This window comes from Vipera ursinii, assembly GCF_947247035.1.
Source record: "Vipera ursinii genome assembly, chromosome: 9".
NCBI lineage: Eukaryota > Metazoa > Chordata > Lepidosauria > Squamata > Viperidae > Vipera > Vipera ursinii.
In genome coordinates, this window is record NC_139523.1 from 11,633,157 (window position 1) to 11,652,312 (window position 19,156).

Sequence of the window (19,156 nt, forward strand, 5' to 3'; positions counted from 1 at the left end):
GGGGGCCTGTTTTGGGAAATTAGAGCAGGAGCATCGCCTGAGTGGCCTGAAATAATAATAATAATAATAATAATAATAATAATAATAATAATAATAATAATAATAATAATAATAATAATAATAATAATAATAATAATAATAATATAAAGTTGGAAGGGACCTTGGAGGTCATCTAGTCGAACCCCCTGCTCAGGCAGGAAACCCTATACCATTTCAGGCAAATGGCTGTCCAGTCTCTTCTTATCCGCATTTGAGGGCTGGCGAAGGAGGGCTTCAGATAAAGAGGGCAAATTGTCCCCCCTCAACGAAACTAAAGAATATTTCAGGACCAGGTGTTGTGTTTTTTTTTAATAAAAAACTCTCTCTTTCAAGAGCGAGAGAAGTGGGCGGGTGTTTGCCGTGATTGACAGAAGGTTTGGGCCAACCAGCCAGCCGGCTGACGACTACCTGTTGGAACGTGCAGGTTCGTCTCGGGCTCTCGCCCCGATTCTCCGAAGGCGGAAGCCTCTCTAGCCGGAACAGACCGGTCCCCGCAGGGAGGGGCCGAGCCCGGGGTCCGAGTATGGAGCCGGTCTCTCTCTGGACCACCCAGACGGTGCTGGCTTGGATCCGAGGTAGGGGGAGGCGGCGGCAGGACCTGGCGATTTCTGGGGGGGCTGGGGTGGGATGGGGTGAGGGCCCCCTCCTCCAAAGATGTGCTTTGGTGGAACTCTCTCCGTCCGTTCTGTGGCTAACCTGCTGCGGCCCCAGGTGAGAGGACCCCACCTGCCAGGGCCGGGATGGCAGCCGGAGAGGAGGCAGGTGCCCCTGCATTCCTGCAAAGGGCAAGGTTGGTCCTGCCTGGCTGGGTTTAGGAAGGGAGGCTTGTTCCTGTCCAAGCGCAACTGGTAGTGATGCGATGCAGGCAGGGGAAGAGGAGTTTTAGCCAATAACCTGGGGGTGACAAGCCCCCACCCCACCCCTTGTTCCTTTTCAACTCTTGAAACACAATGGCTCTCTCTCTCTCTCTCCTCCTCCTCCCTGCCCCTCCTGTGGCAGAACAGGAGAAGAAAGTTAGGGCAGATCCTTCAGAATTAACTTTCTTGGAAGGCATAACTTTACATCTTCGAGAGAATTTGATTAGATTTAATAGAACATGTGCAACTCTGAATGGGCTGGATGACTGCTGATGCTTGCTCTCTTCAATATAATGATGAAGACCGAAGTATTATAATCTTCCCTCTGATTCCCACCCCAACCCATACCTTTATAATACTGAATTAGGACTGATGGGACTGAGATTAAATCAGCGCTTGGCAACTCTCAACCTTCATTTTTGGGAAGATAAAATAAAAGCCCCTTGAACATTCAGAGGAAGGATATAAACGTAATACCATCCTAGGGGTATGTTTATGCAGTATGTGTGTGTGTGTGACCTTAGCACTTTGCTGAAATGGCTTTAATATGTCATCTGTTGCATCCCATTATCCTCTGACACTTTCTGTATACTATTATTTATTGCCAGTAATTCTTTGCTTTCTTTCAAGGCAAAAAGCTTGTTCTGCTATACCCTCCCCATTGCTCAAGCGCAAACTCAGCTAATTTAAAACTGCAAATCTTAACCCAGCAAGCTAATTCAGCAAATGCATTTGAATAGAGCAGTCCTAGTATAAACAATGATTAAAAACAATCTCATTGCTCAGGCTAATGATAGAATAAAAACTGCCCCTAGCAAAGCTTGTTCTTATTCCATCCATCAGTCTAATGCTGGCTGGGGAATTCTGGGAGTTGAAGTCCACAGGTCTTAAAGTTGCCAACCTTGGGAAACCTTGTCTAATGGTTCTTAGAGCTGGGCAGTGAATGGGGCCCTCATGCAGCTGCTAAGTTTTGATAGGCTCAGGGGATTGCGAATGGTCTTTCAAATAATGGCAGTATCTGAAGAGTGTGGTCAAAAAAGCCACGATGGCCATCATGAGGGTGTAATCAAAGTTTTTATGGTCACACATAAATAGCTTTAAATGTAACATCATGGCCATCTTCTTGACTTTTTTTAACCACACCTTGTGAACATTTCTGAGTAGTCTATTGGCATTTTCAAGGATAGAAAGGACAAATGATGGTAGTGGCCAACGAAGGGAACTCGTGTATTAATTTTAACTGAAGACAATACCAGTGGATGATCAATGGGGTAGCCAATTTAGGATCCTCTGGATATACCCTAATACAGTCTACTACATTTACCCATATAGTAGGGCTGTATTGCTATTATCCTTCTCATCTTTCTCATTGTCTCATCTTTCCTGCTATCTTCTTGATATCGTATGATTTATCACTTGTTGTTTTTAACTTAATGATTAATGATTGTAACTATGATTTATGATCTATGACCTATCACTTATGCACTGGAGACAAATTCCTTCTGTGTCCTATCTCACTTGACAACCAAAATCAGTGTGGGAAGCCAGTTTCACTTAACAACTGCAGTTAACAACTGTGACAAAAGGTTGTAAAATGGGGTACAGCTGACATAACAACTGTCTTGTTTAGCAGTGGAAATCTTGGGCTCAATTTATTTTTTATTTATTTTATTATATTTTTATACCGCCCTTCTCCCGAAGGACTCAGGGCGGTGTACAGGGCAATAAATATAAAAAAGCAGAATACAAAAGTTAAAAAAAGATTAAATATTTAGCCCAGTTTAAAACAGTATTAAAACATATTAAAACCCCAACCCTAACCCATCAGACCAGGTCAGACTGCTCGAATAGATATGTTTTTAAGTTGCGCCGGAAGGAGCGAAGGTCGGGGGCCGTCCGGAGCTCAACCGGCAAGCGGTTCCATAGGTCTGGCGCGCCCACAGAGAACGCCCTCGCCCTGGGGGCCACCAATCGGCATTCTTTGATCGGAGGCACCCTGAGGAGGCCCTCTCTGTGGGAGCGCACTGGACGGAGGGAAGTTGACGCCGGCAGCAGGTGTTGTGGTCATAAGTTGAGGACTTCTGGAGGGAAGGTGTGTGTGATGACCTAAGTTGTGGTTCTTCTCAAAATGTTTGGGCTAGTTTTGTAAAATCCAGGAGATCACTTCCTTGGCTTGTCTCTTCTGTACAGGTCTGGATCCAGCATTACAAGGTTACCCAGTTGAGACGTGGGGGCTGACCGGGAAGAGGCTGCTCCGGTTGTCCTATCGGGATTTGGAGAATCTGGGCGTGAGATGCATTGGCCACCAGGAGCTCCTTCTGGAAGCTGTGGAGCAGCTGTGTGTTTTGGTGGGTGCCTGCAGAAAAATCCCAGCAAGCCTTCACTGGAGGGCCAATAGCTCTGGGAGAGAAAGGGTGAAACGTTGCTTTCCTTACAGAACATCTGGGCCTCTACTCCTCTCTCTAGAACTATGAGCTGACCACCTCCAACCTGAGGACGCTCACAGAGAAGCTGCAAGGGATCATTCAGACAACTGAGGTCTGCATTCTGAGTCGCAGGAAAGTGAGCACTTATCATGGAGCTGCTACCGGAAAGTCCAGTTTAGATCTACTGGCATCTGTGGTGGAGTTGATCGGTGCTGCTAAAGGCCTCTTTTTGTGGCTCAACAGGTACTTACTTATTTGCCTAGATGTTGGGAAGGGTGTGCGAATCCAAGCTTGCTCTCATCTTGATAAAACAGGGGAGGGCAGTGTGTGGTTGCTCACACTTTCCTGCTGCCCTCAATAAACAATCCCAGTCAACTTCTTGAAAGTGCAATTTGCTTTAGTCTCTTGTCGAGTGGGTGGGAGAGGTATGTAACAGAAGGTCCAAAGTGGGATGTCAGAGAGAAAAGAGATCAGATGGCTCTGTCAATTTTTAGCTATGGTCCTGACCTTTGTTTTTGTAAGCCCCACCCATTACTGACATGTGCCTCTGTAGATCCTCTTCAAGAAAAAAAGCAGTTGTCCCCTCCTGAGATAAATTATGGATTAGAAAACCTTTCCCAACCTGATGTTTCCTGGATGTGTTGGATTGCAAATATGAATGCCCGTTCATATTTCAAAACATCGAAAGAGAATCAGTTTAAGAGTGGTTTCATGTGAACCCAATCAAGTTCAAGTGTCCCTTCCTTCCTTCCTTCCTTCCTTCCTTCCTTCCTTCCTTCCTTCCTTCCTTCCTTCCTTCCTTCCTTCCTTCCTTTCTTTCTTTCTTTCTTTCTTTCTTTCTTTCTTTCTTTCTTTCTTTCTTCCAACACCTGTCTGCCAGAAAAACACTGATAAATGATCGAAATACTGTATATTGAAATTAGCATCTGGCCTTTAGTACACTTTACCTAGTTTGTCAATTGACGTCAAGAAGGCAGGTTGTTGCTTTGCTTTTACTGCATGAGCAGTACTCTACTCTGAATTTGAGTGCCCTAGAACTATAGTTGTTTTAGGCTAACCTGTGAAGTGAATCAGTGCATGTGAATAGGAGTCTTCCTGTTTAAAAAAACAAAAACATGCAAACAGAACTTTTAGCCATGCCCACTCCCTCCATCTGGCCCCTAGTAGTTTGCCTGTATAACAGAATCTTATCGGAGCTTACTCTTGCAGGTATGTCTTCTCCCACCTGCATGATTATTCAGCCAGCCGAGACATCATCTGGCTTTGTGGTGATCTGGCAGAGACTGTGCAGAAGGTAAGTAGTAGTGGGTAGCACTTCAGCCAGGGAAGAATTTTACAGCCCAGAGATGGCTTAGGCCCACCATGCAAATTAGTTGGAACAAGAGCATTTTAAGAAAAATCTATTTTCACTGATTTTCAGCAGATTTTGTGATTTATGGAAGGTTAAGTATTTCTATTTTGTGTGGCTAATGGGGTAATTTGCTTTATTCTGTGACGGTATTCATGTACCATTAACATTTGTAAGGATATATTCTTCTCACCGTTAAATGTGTTGAAAGAGGAGAAATAATCATGTTGCATGTCTTGGCCGGTATCTCTCCTCCCACACATGCATTGTCTATTAAAATTCTCCAGTTATCGACAGATGGAACCCAACTAAATGCTCTTTGGGGAAAGAGACATCCAGGTGATCCTATGTCGCTGAACTAAGCCTCCCAGCATCTCTCATCTTTGAGAAAGCTGGCTGGTGCTGTTGGGAGTTATAGATGAGCACGATGTGATTGGTTTATGACCACGAGAGTACAGAAGCTGAACTTGAGTGAACTGACAGAAATGGCAGCTGACCAGGAAGGTGGGAGGGAATAAGGCTAGGAGAAAGGGGTAAACAAAGTTGGAAGGGGAGACCAGCCAGTTGTCTTTTATAGAAGTCATCTTGTGACTCACACTTTGGGATCGGAGGCAGGGCTGGCTTGCTGGGGTTCTCAGATGTTCCTGCTGAAAGGGAATGAGCAGGCTGAAAGTTACAAGCTCTTTAGGAGGGAGAACTACAAATTACGGTAGGTTCCTCAGTAGCCATTCTAAAAATATTTGTTGGGTGTTCCTGCCACCTTGCTTGCCTTATACATATATGTATGTATCTCTGTGTGTATGTGTTGTTCTTGCATGGAATCTGTGGAATTTGCTGGGGAGATTTCACAATAGATAGCCAGGCTGGAAATGACATTCAGCCAAAGGAAGGAAGCACGAGAAAGAATATGAGTGTGCATAGAAGAAAATATTAAAAATTGCCCAATGCAGGACAATGTGTAGCTTAAAATGGGCAGCAGCGGGGGGTGGGGTGGGGGTGGGGGGGTGAGAAACAGGAAGTTTGTCCAGTTTCACCTGAAGATGCAGAGATTAAACTTAAGATAATTGTATACAAATCTTAAGCAAGAGTTTCTGTATCTTTCCGTCTTTAGGAAGGAAGCTGTTTTTGACTAGATTTGTCTGTTGCTCTGTTTAGCCATTTTCTGCATCCCTGGCAATTTCCAGATTAGTGAAATTTCTGCAGTTGATATCTACATGTCTAGAAGTTGCCTCAGCTAGGAAAACTGATTTAGTTCGATATTATTGGCACTAACTATCAGTAACTGGATGGGCTTCCTTTCTAGTTCCACTTCTTTCCCCCCCCCCCCACTATTCAATTGGAGACTGCCTGGATAAGCCCCTGCCATTTTCTTGGCAAGATTCTGAAAGGTGGTTTGCCATTGCCTCCTTTCTGGGGCTGAGGATGGTTGACTGGCCTAAAGTTACCCAGCTGACTTTGTGCCTAAGGCAGGACTAAAACCATCTTCTGGTTACTAGACGGATGCCTTAACTGACTCTACTGTATACTAAATATCTTTTATGTGTAAAGTACTAGTGAGCTGAAGAAGAAGTGAAATCTTATATCATTTTATTCTGTTAAGTATGGTAATTAATATACTCATGGAAGAAGCCATTCAGGCTTCAACATTCTTCCCAATGTTATTTCCTTTCAAATTTTTCCTCCTCCTCCTCCTCCTGTTTTTTTCTATGGAACCCCTATTAGAATTGTGAAATTGACTGGGAATAACAGAAATTGACCAGATTAGATGTGAAATTGACAGGAAAACAAGAAGAAGATTAATGGGAGGGACGAAGAGCAACAAAAATGATTATTTTTTTTATATTTTATTTTAATTCCATTTATATCCCGCCCTTCTCCGAAGACTCAGGGCAGCTTACAAGCTTAGCAGTAGCCTTCATTCTATGTATATGCCTGCTTATTATTTTATTTTTTATTCCATTTATATCCCGCCCTTCTCCGAAGACTCAGGGCGGCTTACAAGCTTAGCAGTTCTATGTACATGCCTGCTTATTATTTTATTTTTTATTTTTAATTCCATTTATATCCCGCCCTTCTCCGAAGACTCAGGGCGGCTTACAAACTTAGCAGTAGCCTTCATTCTATATATATATGCCTGCTTATTATTTTATTTTTTATTTTTTATTCCATTTATATCCCGCCCTTCTCTGAAGACTCAGGGCGGCTTACAATCTAAGAAGCACAAATCAATGTGCTTAGCAATAGCCTTCATTCTATGTATATGCCTGCTTATTAGGGCTTCCCCCCCCCAAGCAGCATTATTACAAAGTCAGCTTATTGCCCCCAACAATCTGGGTCCTCATTTTACCTACCTGGGAAGGATGGAAGGCTGATTCAACCTTGAGCCTGGTGGGATTAGGGGACTGGAGGCTAAAACATATGAAGAACTGGCTATTGGTTATGTCTAGTCTAATGAACTGGGGGGTAGCGTGATAGCACTCTTCCAATATCTAAGGCCTATCACAAAGAGGGGGTCAACCTATTCTCCAAACCACTGAAGGCAGGAAGAGAAGCAATGGATGGAAACTAATCAATGAGAAGACCAACCTAGGAATAAGGAGAAATTTCCTGACAGAACAATTAACCAGTGGAACAGCTTGCCTTCCGAAGTTGTGGGTGCTCCATTACTGGAGCTTTTTAAGAAGACATTGGACAGCCATTTGTCTGAAATGGTATAGGGTCTCCTGCTTGAGGAGGGACGACCTCCAAGGTTAATTCCATCTCTGTTATTCTTTATGAAATCTTTGCTTTGAACAAGCAAGAGCTAACTTTAAAAAAATGCTCAAATGTGTGATATTAGCTGATCAAAATTGGACTTAAAAACAAGTATGGTAACAACTAAAACCTGAACTTGTGGTACTCCTGGATGCCAAAACATTGTCACCTTTTATAATTTCCTGTATCTCCCATGGCTGAGTGATGGTATTGTTGCTGAGGGTTTTTTTTTTGCCTTTATTTAAGTAAAGAAAATAAAGGCAAAGACATTAAGTGGAAAAGAGAGCAATAACAACAAGATTAAGGGCTGCTCTACATATACAGTATATATATGAATAAGTTGCTTCCAGACACAGATTATGCATGGATGATCATAATGAATTATGGTCATCCTTTATGAAAACAGTTGTGTAAAACTTCATATACATATTTCCCACAGTTATAAGATGCATGCCTCCTGTTCTTAAGCTGATAAAGTGACCATTTTAAGATTAAACTGGTTTCCTCGTTGACTTTATTTAAAGCTTTGGGTAATGCATGGGTCTCCAAATTCAATGTGCCGCTCTGAATTGGAATTGGAATGAATCCAATTAGGAGGAGGATTGGAATGCCATCTGAATTTCTGTGAATTCATCATACCTTTGATCTTGGTGAAAAGTTGTCTAGTTCGCGTCCGCAGATAATCGCCCGGCCGCCCTGTTTAGGGTGACCCGCTCCCTCCTTAACCAGGAGGTTAGTGGGGAACCCTTGCAGGGGCGTGCCGAGGAATTTAGTCAACATCTGCCGGACAAAATCGCTCGGATTCGGACCGGTTTGGACTCCGACTGGGCAGTATCGGACGATCAGGACACGAGCGATCTTGTCAATGTCACCTGGGAGGAGTTCGATCCTGTGACTCCGGAGGAAGTGGACAGGATCATGGGGAGGCTGAGCTCCACCACATGTTTATTGGACCCGTGCCCTTCCTGGCTGGTTTATGCAGCCCGGGAGAGGACACGAGGCTGGTTCCAGGCGGTTATATCTGCTTCTTTGAGTGAGGGTAGTTTTCCCGCCGTCTTGAAAGAGGCGGTGGTGAGACCTCTCCTCAAGAAGCCTGCCTTGGATCCGGCTGTTTTGAATAACTTTCGTCCGGTCTCCAACCTTCGCTTTCTTGCGAAGGTTGTTGAGAGTGTGGTGGCGCATCAGCTCCCTCTGGTCCTGGATGAAGCGGATTATCTAGACCCGTACCAATCGGGCTTCAGACCCGGGTACAGCACGGAGACGGCATTGGTCGCGCTGGTGAATGATCTCTGGAGGGCTCGGGACAGAGGATACTCCTCTGTTCTAGTCCTATTAGACCTCTCAGCGGTTTTCGATACCATCGACCATGGTATCTTGCTGCGGCGTCTCAGGGGATTGGGAGTGGGAGGCACGGTTTTTCAGTGGTTCTCCTCCTATCTCCTGGGACGCTCGCAGTCGGTGTTGGCAGGGGGGCAGAGGTCGACCGCGAGGCCTCTCGCTTGTGGAGTCCCTCAGGGGTCGGTCCTCTCGCCCCTTCTGTTCAACATCTACATGAAACCGCTGGGTGAGATCATTCGTGGTTTTGGAGTTGGGTATCATCAGTATGCTGATGATACCCAACTATTCATTTCGACCCCAAACCACCCCAGTGATGCCCTCGACGTGATGTCCCGGTGCCTGGAGGCGGTCCGGGTCTGGATGGGGAGGAACAGGCTTCGTCTCAACCCTGACAAGACGGAGTGGCTGTGCGTACCGGCATCTCGGGATATTCAGGATATCCCACCCCTCATTATGGGGGGTGAGTCATTACCTCCTGTAGATAGGGCTCGCAACTTGGGAGTCCTCCTAGACTCACAACTCTCCTTAGAAGATCATATTGTAGCTGTGACTAGGGGGGCGTTCGCCCAGGTTCGCCTGGTGCGCCAGTTGCGGCCCTATCTAGACCGGGATGCCTTGCGCACGGTCACTCATGCGCTCGTGACCTCTCGTCTTGATTACTGCAATGCTCTCTACATGGGGCTACCCTTGAAGACCACTCGGAGGCTCCAACTGGTACAGAATGCAGCCGCGAGAGTTGTATTGGGAGTTTCCCGATACTCCCGTGTCACACCTTTGCTCCGCGAGCTGCATTGGTTGCCAGTTGTCTTCCGGGTGAGGTTCAAGGTGTTGGTAATGACCTACAAAGCCCTTCATGGCATGGGTCCAGAATACCTTGGGGAGCACCTGCAGCCGGCGTCAGCTTCCCTCCGCCCAGTACGGTCCCACAGAGAGGGCCTCCTCAGGGTGCCGCCGGTCAAAGAATGCCGACTGGTGGCCCCCAGGGGGAGAGCGTTCTCTGTGGGTGCACCGGATTTATGGAACCATCTTCCGGTTGAGCTCCGGATGGCGCCCGATCGCCGCTCCTTCCGGCGCGACCTTAAAACCCATCTCTTTAAACAAGCGGGCCTGGCCTGATGGGACGGGGTGGGATTTTTATTAATAACTTCAATTTTAAATTTGTATTATTTATGGGCATTGTTTAATCATGTTTTAATAATTTTAATTTTAATTTTTGTATCTAACTTTTATGTATTGCCCTGTTCACCGCCCTGAGTCTCTTGAGAGAAGGGCGGTATATAAATTAAATTAATAAATAAATAATAAATAAATAAATAGTTCAACTAGAAAAGGTGGTCTAGTCTGAATCAGCAACCCCAACTTCTATCAATGTACCTTTCTTTGTATTTGTCCCTATAGGAGTGCACTGTGTCTGAAAGAGAGGACCGAATTTTGCTGATTGTAAGTAGTGGAAAGATGTGGGTCCCCACCACAGTGTTGAAACTACATATTTCCCAACCTTCCATGGGTTAATAGCCATATAATTGCCTTATATACAGAATGTAAGTTGGTTCATCTGAAAAGTCATTGGTGGAGACGCAAGTGTCTTTCTAACTCCTCCTCTTCTCCAATTAACACACAGAAGAAACTTGTGGGATCAGACCAAGGATAATCTAGTCCTTTAGCCTCCAGACCATCTGGCCAGCCACATGTCTATTGGAAATACTTCATTTCCATACATCCATTCCCAGGCAAGCATGGGCAAATTCTAAAGGATTATGGCCACAACTATACCTCTTGACCTGATGAAGATCATAAGAAGTTGCCCTAAGGTGTTGTAACATCGCCAGAAAGAATGGTTTTTAGTTTGGAGGCCAATTTTAAACCAGTCACAGTACTGGACTGAGTACTGAGCCACAAATGGTGTAAGCAAACCCTCCTAACAGGTGACTGTCACCATATCTTTAGTAGGGAGCATTGTTTATTACTACATAAGAGAGATTTACCTTTTGACTGTTTCCTGTTTTGACCTGAAAAGATCTGCAGAAGGTCTATAAAAATAACTCGGTTGCATTTGCCGGGTTGTAGATAAGGACATTTCACAGGTCCATGGTTTATATCAGGGGTCCCCCACCCCCACTCCATGGACCGGTACTGGGCCGCGGCATGCTAACAATCGGTCCACACAAAGAAGCAAAGCCCTATCTGTGGGATGCAGGCAGCACACAAAACCATGCACTCTCTGGCCCATGGAAAAACTTCTCTCCACAGAACCAGTCCTTGGTGCCCAAAAGGTTGGAGACCTCTGGATTATATGTTAGGATTCCTTGGATCTCACTTGTTCTTAGAGTGGTCACTCTTGAGGACACCACTGTACAGGGCAGTTCAAGCTGCGCTTTCTCAGAGGCTTTGCCTTTTTACTCTGCAGGGAAGACACATCTCTGGAATCTGTGAGCATATCTTGCAATGCAGCCCAGCTAACCACCTGGATCAAACAGCCATCTTGGAAACGGTGGAACTTGAACCTGCAGGTCCAGAAGATAATTTGGTGAGTCTGGCACTGTCAGTACTACAGCTCTTCTGGACAAAGAGAGCTGAAGGCAAAGTCCTCAAACTTAGTATGTACCTTATTCATTCTGCAACAGTTCTTGGCTACCAATACCCTTTTTGTCTCTTGTGGGACTCATTGGGGGTCTTAACACTGGTTTGTGGGCATGATCAAAACTATTAGTGAGCAGAGCCACACGCTTATTTTTTTCATACGTATTTTCCTCTCCAAGTAATTGACTCAGTTCCACACAAATCTTGTGTGATAAATAATATTTGCCTTGCAGATCTGAAAGGGTCTGGAACACACTGGCAAATCTTGTAAGCTCCCACACCAAAGAGAGAGGTCTTTTGGGAGTCTCAAGTTTTGAGGAAGTGCCTAAAATGTCTGAAGAGGGAAAACATAAAAGGAAAGAAAGAGGCAAAACAGCCAGAATGTACTTAGGAGACAGGAGATGCTAAAGAACCATTGCCAGGGCAGATGAAGAATGAGGTGAAGGAGAGAAGAGTTTAGCATGGAGGAGTTGGCCTCCTGAAGAACGTCTTGTTCCAGGTCCCATCATGTGATCGATACCATGAGAACTTACACAGATGCCTTTATGGAGTCATTCTCCCAGGGTTTCAGAAAAAGGGCCTCTTTATCAATCCTATCTTGCTATGGTTGGAACAGGAATTTCCCCAAGTACCACACAAATCTGAAAAATATTGGACTCCCACATCTATCATTCTCAGCCTACGCAGCTGATCCCTCTGCGGACATCCCCTTATTTTAGGGTTCTTTGCTAAAAAAGAACAATGGTCAATGGTTAATATCCCAGCTTCAGGTTGTCAATTCCTGGATAGTTTTTTCCATATGTAATTTATAATTATAATTTTGTATAGCTATACATATATAAAATTATCCAGGATATATATATATATATATATATATATATATATATATATATATATATATATATATATATATATATATATATATATATTCGTCATCTTCAGGCTGGTGTCTTCGAAGATGACGAGTGGGACCTCGTCGAAACATCGCCAAGACACTATCAATCTTACATGGGAAAAGACCCGAATACGCCAAGACCTACATATCTGTACCCGTGAAAATCTACGAATATGTGTGTGTGTGTGTGTGTGTGTGTGTGTGTGTGTATTTTCAATGTCACAGCTGTTTACATATAAAACTGGGTCCATCTTGGCCAGTTTTGCATCATCTGGCATTCTTCAACCTGGATGTTTTGGACCTCCTTCAAATGCTTTGTACCTCCTACCATCCATGAATGCATTATCTGAAGGGTGTTGCATTAGGAAAGGCTGGTCTCCTTTGATGAGCCATTGCTATCCAGTGACTCCTCGGAGATGCCAGGAACTGAACGGACAAGCGAGGCAGCTGCCTCTTGCAGAGCCAGAGTTGAGCTGATAAGCTTGTCTCCTAAATCTTCTCTCCACAGGGCCTAGAGATTAAGTCCTTGCCCTCCTGTCTCCATTTGATATCAGGGACTGCCCAAGAGGTGAGTGTGCAGTGGGAGCGGGTTTAGTTCATAGCTCTGCCCCTCCCCCTCCAATGCAATTCCCAAGCCTAGCAGAGCTACCATAACTCCAGTCCTTAAAATAGACCTTCCTTTGCAACAGGCTTGCAAGGCCAGTTCATCTTTCTTTTTCAAACAGTTGTCTGTGAAAATGTGGCTCAGTCCAATTGTCATTATTTCTTCTCTCCCGTGGGGACTTTGCATCATACTTGGCTAATTACCATTTTCCCCTTCCCTTCCCCTCCTCTCCCTGGCACGGCTGCCTCCTTCGTTCCTTTGCATTCTTTATTGAGCTAGAATTAACCAAAAGGTCAAGCTTGAAGTTAATACTTAATCCCCTGGTCAGGAATCTCTCCTCCTCCTCCACCCCCAAGAGTTTGGCTTTTCTTGTCCAAAAAGTTTCTTATTAGAATTATATAAATCCTTGAGACTGTCCGTACTGCCTTTTCAGCCCTTTACCTCCAATGGCAGTCTTTCCTTGAGGGTCTCTTGGTTTTTTTTCCCCTTCCAGGTTCCTGTTGACCAGTACAGCAAGGTCTTTCCAGGCGACGAAATAGTCCAAGTTAATGACCAGGTGGTGGTAAGTCAGAGCTTCTTCTCTGCTTGGTTCCTGGGGCAGGATGAACTGTGATGCTGAGCTACCCTATAAGGGAGCGATCAACCTGTGTGGGGCAGACCTTAATTATCACTTGCCTTACTTTTTCTGCTGCATGAAGTTGCTTGGCTGGATGATGGGGGTGGGGGTGGGTTCATTTATGGCCACGAAAAGCATCTCTCCCTACTTCCGAAGGAGAAAAGATGGAAAAGTTTCCATGTGCTAATATATGTATATAAACATAAACATCAAAATAATTAAATTAGGCTTTAGCTCCTTATAGTGTGAGAGAGACTTTGAGTATTGCCCACCTGCTGAGTGGTGATGGGTGCCTCGAACTTTCCTGACTTCTCTTCCTGTGATTGCACAAGCTGAAGTAAAACACGCCAACTCTTCAAATAAGAGAACGGTCCTCTGTAAAACAGCAGGCTTGACTGACTGCAACTCATGAAAGCTGCTGCCTTTTAATAAAATTCATCAGTCAGGAAAGAATTGCTGCGATGTTTTTGCTCCCATGGACTAACACAGCTCTCCTCCTACAATAGCTGGCCAGCATAGTCTCTGCATTAGCTCATGTTAATAGAAAGTGCACTGCCCAAATAAATTCTGCAATGACTCACCGAGGTCTAAGGCAGATGTTTTTTTCTACCAAAGGTGATCATATTTTTTATTGAGGGATATCATTGATTACAAAAGTAATTAATTTGCTAATGGACGTTCTGGCACTATCCAATTGTGATTGTGTTGGGGTGTTTGTGACTCCGTGGGTTTGTATTACTAGGTTTCTCACATAAAGTCCCAAATACACTAAAATCTTAGCAAAATGACATGTTGCATGGGCTAAAACGTGAACATTACCAAATTAGACTATAGGGCTGTGCAAACCCTTGCAAAGAGATGCTTTAGAACACAAAGGCTCATGAAATGAAGCACCTCCCATTGACTCATGAAAGCAGCCATGTCTTCTTCCAGGTTTTCATGATTTCATGTAGGAAGCTGCTGTCAGCTGTCTCTGTACATGTGCATTCATTTCGATCTACCTCATATCAAAGCCTAGACAGTGATGTAATAGAGATTTTTAAAATACGCCACAAAAGTAATAGTTTCACAATAAAATTAACCACAAAAACAATGTTCAGTTGCTCTTGAAAGCGAATTGCATCTTTGTGACCTGAAAAATATAAAGTCATTTCGATGGCAAACATTGGATGTTTTTGCTCTGACATATAATGCTGTATGTACCAAACAGGTCTGTTGAGGGGGTGTTTCATAAATGGAGGTCACTGCCAACTTTTATGGTCACTCATCTGATTTGGAAAGAGAAATTCACAGCCATATTTATCTACAGATAGTCCTCGATTTACGACCACAATTGAGATCAGAAATTCTGTTGCTAAGCAAGATTATTGTTAAGTCAATCATGCTCAGTTTTATGACTTTTTTTACCACAGTTGTTAAGTGAATCACTGCAGTTGTTAAATGAATCAGGCAGTCATTAAGTGAACCGGGCTTCCCCCCCATTGATTTTGTTTATTGGACGCTGGCTGGGAAGATTGCAAATGGCAACCACATGATCCTGGGACAACTCAGCTGAGGTAAATACATGCTGGTAGCCATGTGCCTGAATTTTGATCATGTGCTGCTGTGATGGTCATAAGTGTGAGGACTAGTTCTAAGTCACTTATTTCAGTGCCCTTGTAACTTTGAATGGTTGCTAAATCAATGGTTGTAAGTCAAGGAATACCTGTATGTAAAATGATGCTTTCTATCTCACTTCACAATGCTGTGTGCATAACCAATGAATCAAAACATAACAGCAATCAAGCGCACCATTTTTATCATTAAAAGTAAGGCAAATGGTTGATTGTGCAGGTAGGGTGGACCCGCATGAATCTCGTGAAGAAGCTTCTGGAATCCAGTCGAGTGACACTAGTGCTGAAGAAAATCCCGCTGGTTTCTTCAGAGTCTCCCCGTTCTCCAGAATCATCTCCTCACCAGCAAGTAAGTACGAGCCAGGTCAATTTCCCCAACCTGGCGCTTCATGGGGGGGAAACTTCAACTCCCACAATTTTCAGCCAGCACAAGTTTTGAAGTGAATGTTACAATGTCCAGATAATCAACATGCCAATCATTGCAATGTCCACCGATGCCAGATCCTGATGTCTGCTTCATATGGAAGAGCATACATCTGTGTGCCGGAAGTGGTCCTTTATGTATGAAATCACCACAGTTATCTTCTCCACTTTCAGTAGGGAAAAGGATAAGGGATGATCCTTCGAGAATCTCTTATCTTTAAAGCAGTATTTCTCAACCTCAGCAACTTTCATGCTGGCTGGGGAATTCTGGGAGTTGAAGTCCACACATCTTAAAATTGCTGAGGTTGAGAGAAACAGCTTTAGAACCTCTTTAGGGTTAAGGGCAAACCCTGTTGTGTGGTAGATTGGAGTGGTTATCAGGGAGCAATGTAGTACCTGTGGTGTAGTGTGGTAGTGGGGCATCCCTGGGATTCTCTTACCCTCCCATTCTTAAGACTCATTTTCCCAAAATCAGGGATCTTGGTTCCCACCTACATTTTGTTAGCCATGGAATAGATTGGCATCTTTTAAACCCCTCCCCGCCCCAAAAATGGAGAACCCCCAGCATCATTATCCTACTTCATCCTCCTTGCTTAAATGCCTTCTTACCATTTGCCAACCCCTGAAAATCTCTCTGGTCTCTCTCCTCAAGATTTTAGGTCTTAGGCCAGCCCAATAACAACAACAACAACAATAATAATAATTGTTGTTAGCTGCGAAGTCGTGTCCGACCCATCGCGACCCTATGGACAACGTTCCTCCAGGCCTTCTTGTCCTCTACCATCTTCTGGAGTCCATTTATGCTCACGCCTACTGCTTCAGTGACTCCATCCAGCCACCTCATTCTCTGTCGTCCCCTTCTTCTATTGCCCTCGATCTTTCCCAGCATTAGGCTCTTCTCCAGTGAGTCCTTCCTTCTCATTAGGTGGCCAAAGTATTTGAGTTTTAGCTTCAGGATCTGAATAATAATAATACACCATGTTTATTTTACATTAGAAAAGCAAGGCAGGCACCTTAGAAATTCCATTGTCCTCTGTTTTCAAATATACCAGTGATTCATCTCCTACTTTTACAATTTCCCAGGAGTTTCATTGTGACTCAGCGGGAAGCTGGAAGTGGAGATCAGTTGGCAACAGGAAGCGTTGCTTCTCACCTGAGACAGATACTGTCCTTAACTGGTTTTGTTTGCTCCCCAGCAGGCAAATGCTTTCTTAGAAGTCCTGGGCTCAAGAAGTGATGACTCTTCAGCCAGCTCTGCGTCACCAACATCCAGGTCAGACATCCACCGAGTGCAGGGCTTGTTTGTTGGCAAGATTGCCACGGGGCGTGGTTGGCGATGTGGGATGTGAACTGTGGACATCTGAAGGTCCTGCTTGTGGTCCATGGCTTAGGGAAGAGAATGCTAAGAGCAAACAGAACATTCCTGTGATGCAGAGAAGGCTATGTTTAGAGTTGGGCCTGACTCAGATTTTCTCAGGGGGGGGGAAAGAGAGAAGAGTTTTCTGGTCAAGTCTGAGATGTTTTCTCCACATATTGCAAAACGTGTGTGTGAATGGGGAGTCCTTGATGCCCTCTGAGCCTAAATGTTTTCTTGCAGATGTTTTATTGCCCAATTAGGTAACATCTTTAGACGTGCTAGAAAGAAGCGGGATTTGCTTTATATTTCTGTAGAATGGCTTGCCCCGTCAAATGTTGTTTTCTTCTAGTTCTTGATTACAGTCTTGTTTATTGTTTGTTTTTCTGGGTTGGGAGTTCCTTGATTGGGGCATGGTTTATTGCTTGATTGGAGTTAATCCTGGTTTTAATCTCTGCTTGTCTGGATGTTGTTTGCAGGTGAGGAGGTGTTTGGGTTTCCTTTTAATCTTTTTGCTATCAGACTCCTTTCTAGCCCTGAAGATGTTGTTACCTAGTTGGGTGATGAAATGTTTTCAAGAAAACAACCAAAATATTGATGTATGAGAATTATGTACGTTCAGCCTAATTGATTTCTCATCTGTGCTGACACCTACCCAGTAACTGCTTAGGAAATGACTATGTAATAGATGTATTCTACCCCATCTCCCAGAATTAGAAGACGTGATGTGTGCAAATCATGGTTTCTTTCTTTTCTTCTACCTTCTACCTTTTTTCTACCTCTTGCTAGTGAAGTAGATAGCAGCAGAAGGCACCAGAAACTCTTTACAAATTTCCTAGTAGAGGCTGGCTTCCTGACTTTCCTGCAGACGTGACTTAGTCCACCGTAACAAAACCCGCAATGCCATTTTCACTCAACCTTCCAATAGAAAAGAAACCACAAATGAGAATTTTGGAACATAAGGACGTGCTCTGGTTCAATGAACAGATGGAATATCTCTTGAAGAAATTAGTGATCTTCCCCCTTCCTATTTCTCAAGCTACAACTTGGCTGCACTTTAAACTTTCCAATAATAAAATGTTTTCTGTCTTTTTATAAGGGTCCCCCATGTAACTTGTGGGAAGTGGGAGGGATTGTAAATGTCCTTGGGGATACTGGCCCAGATACTTGACCTATTTGTCCTCTATCGTCATCAAATCCAGCAATCCTTCTGGGCCCCAAATTGGCATCATGAGCTCTCATAGAGAATTCAAGGGTTGGGATGTTTTCACCAGGAGCTTGGAAATGTCCCCTCCCCCCCCCAGCCACCTAGAAAAGGAATAAAAGTAGGCATACAGGAGGGAGAGTAGCTAATATCCTGGTAAATAGATGTTTTGTACCTAATTATGTCCAATCTAGCTCTCCTTTGGTGAATAATCAACCCTTTTGTCCAGGATGTTCTCAACTATTATTCTCAACTATTATTTACCCACCAGTCTAAAACTGATGGGATGCTCCCCTTGCTGAATTACACATTATTTTTTCAAATTCTCTTGCTGCTTGGGAGATAAAATGGTGCAAAATCACCCAACCATTTGCTTGTTAAAACAAACTTTACAGATTCATTCATATGATCTAACGATTATACAGTCTTCCCCTGCTTGGCAGTGTCTGATATGCTGAGACTGCAGTTCCCAGAATTCCTAGTCAGCATAAGTGAAGGCTGATTAGGGAATAATGGGGTTTTCAGTCTCAACTGGAAGGCATCTAGTTGGGGAAGGCTGGGTTGGAAAATAACTAGGATTGATAAGTTGAAATGGAGATCCAGTATTTCATGACGTTTGGTGCCAAGAGAAGGGACAGTAGCCAATATTTTAATTCTCAGTGCCCACAAATACTCAGAGGTTTTCCTTAATTGACATTAAATGCATTCATCTTGCAGGAATACCATTTGATATCTGGCGGGGTGTGTGTGTGTGTTCTGGCAAGCAACATGTAGTTGTTATGTAATAAATGATTATGTATTTTTTCTCCTTCACATTAAAGCATGACTGCCGAGTTCGAGGGAACCCAGAATTCTGTCCTTGATCTCCCCACCGTTCAAGAGGAGCACAAGAGAATTGATTGCATCACGCATCCTGTGGACAATATCTGTGGATTGGAAGAGGTCCTTTGTGGAGTAGGTAAGGAGCCTGATCTGTTGAATCTAGTGAAGAACTGTAGAATTGTCTCAGCTTCCCAGAGTCTTTTATCCAGTTGTTGATTTATATATTACCTACATTTTATCTTACCTGATTATTATCTACCCAGGAATCATCATGATGATCCCT

The 19,156-nt window shown here is 44.0% G+C and overlaps 1 protein-coding gene across 2 annotated transcripts in view; it reads left to right on the forward strand.

Moving 5' to 3' along the window:
- Nucleotides 1-446: 446 nt before the first annotated feature.
- The window catches only part of CNKSR1 (connector enhancer of kinase suppressor of Ras 1), a 29,694-nt gene continuing 10,984 nt past the window's right edge, over nt 447-19,156 (forward strand). For both annotated transcript variants that reach the window (XM_083370029.1, XM_083370030.1), the window contains exons 1-11: nt 447-614; nt 3,087-3,244; nt 3,363-3,565; nt 4,532-4,616; nt 10,161-10,202; nt 11,170-11,289; nt 12,746-12,805; nt 13,335-13,403; nt 15,291-15,419; nt 16,690-16,766; nt 18,873-19,009. In XM_083370029.1, coding sequence (XP_083226155.1) covers nt 563-614; nt 3,087-3,244; nt 3,363-3,565; nt 4,532-4,616; nt 10,161-10,202; nt 11,170-11,289; nt 12,746-12,805; nt 13,335-13,403; nt 15,291-15,419; nt 16,690-16,766; nt 18,873-19,009 — 1,132 coding nt within the window. In that variant the 5' untranslated portion in view covers nt 447-562. The remainder of the gene's footprint in view (nt 615-3,086; nt 3,245-3,362; nt 3,566-4,531; nt 4,617-10,160; nt 10,203-11,169; nt 11,290-12,745; nt 12,806-13,334; nt 13,404-15,290; nt 15,420-16,689; nt 16,767-18,872; nt 19,010-19,156) is intronic.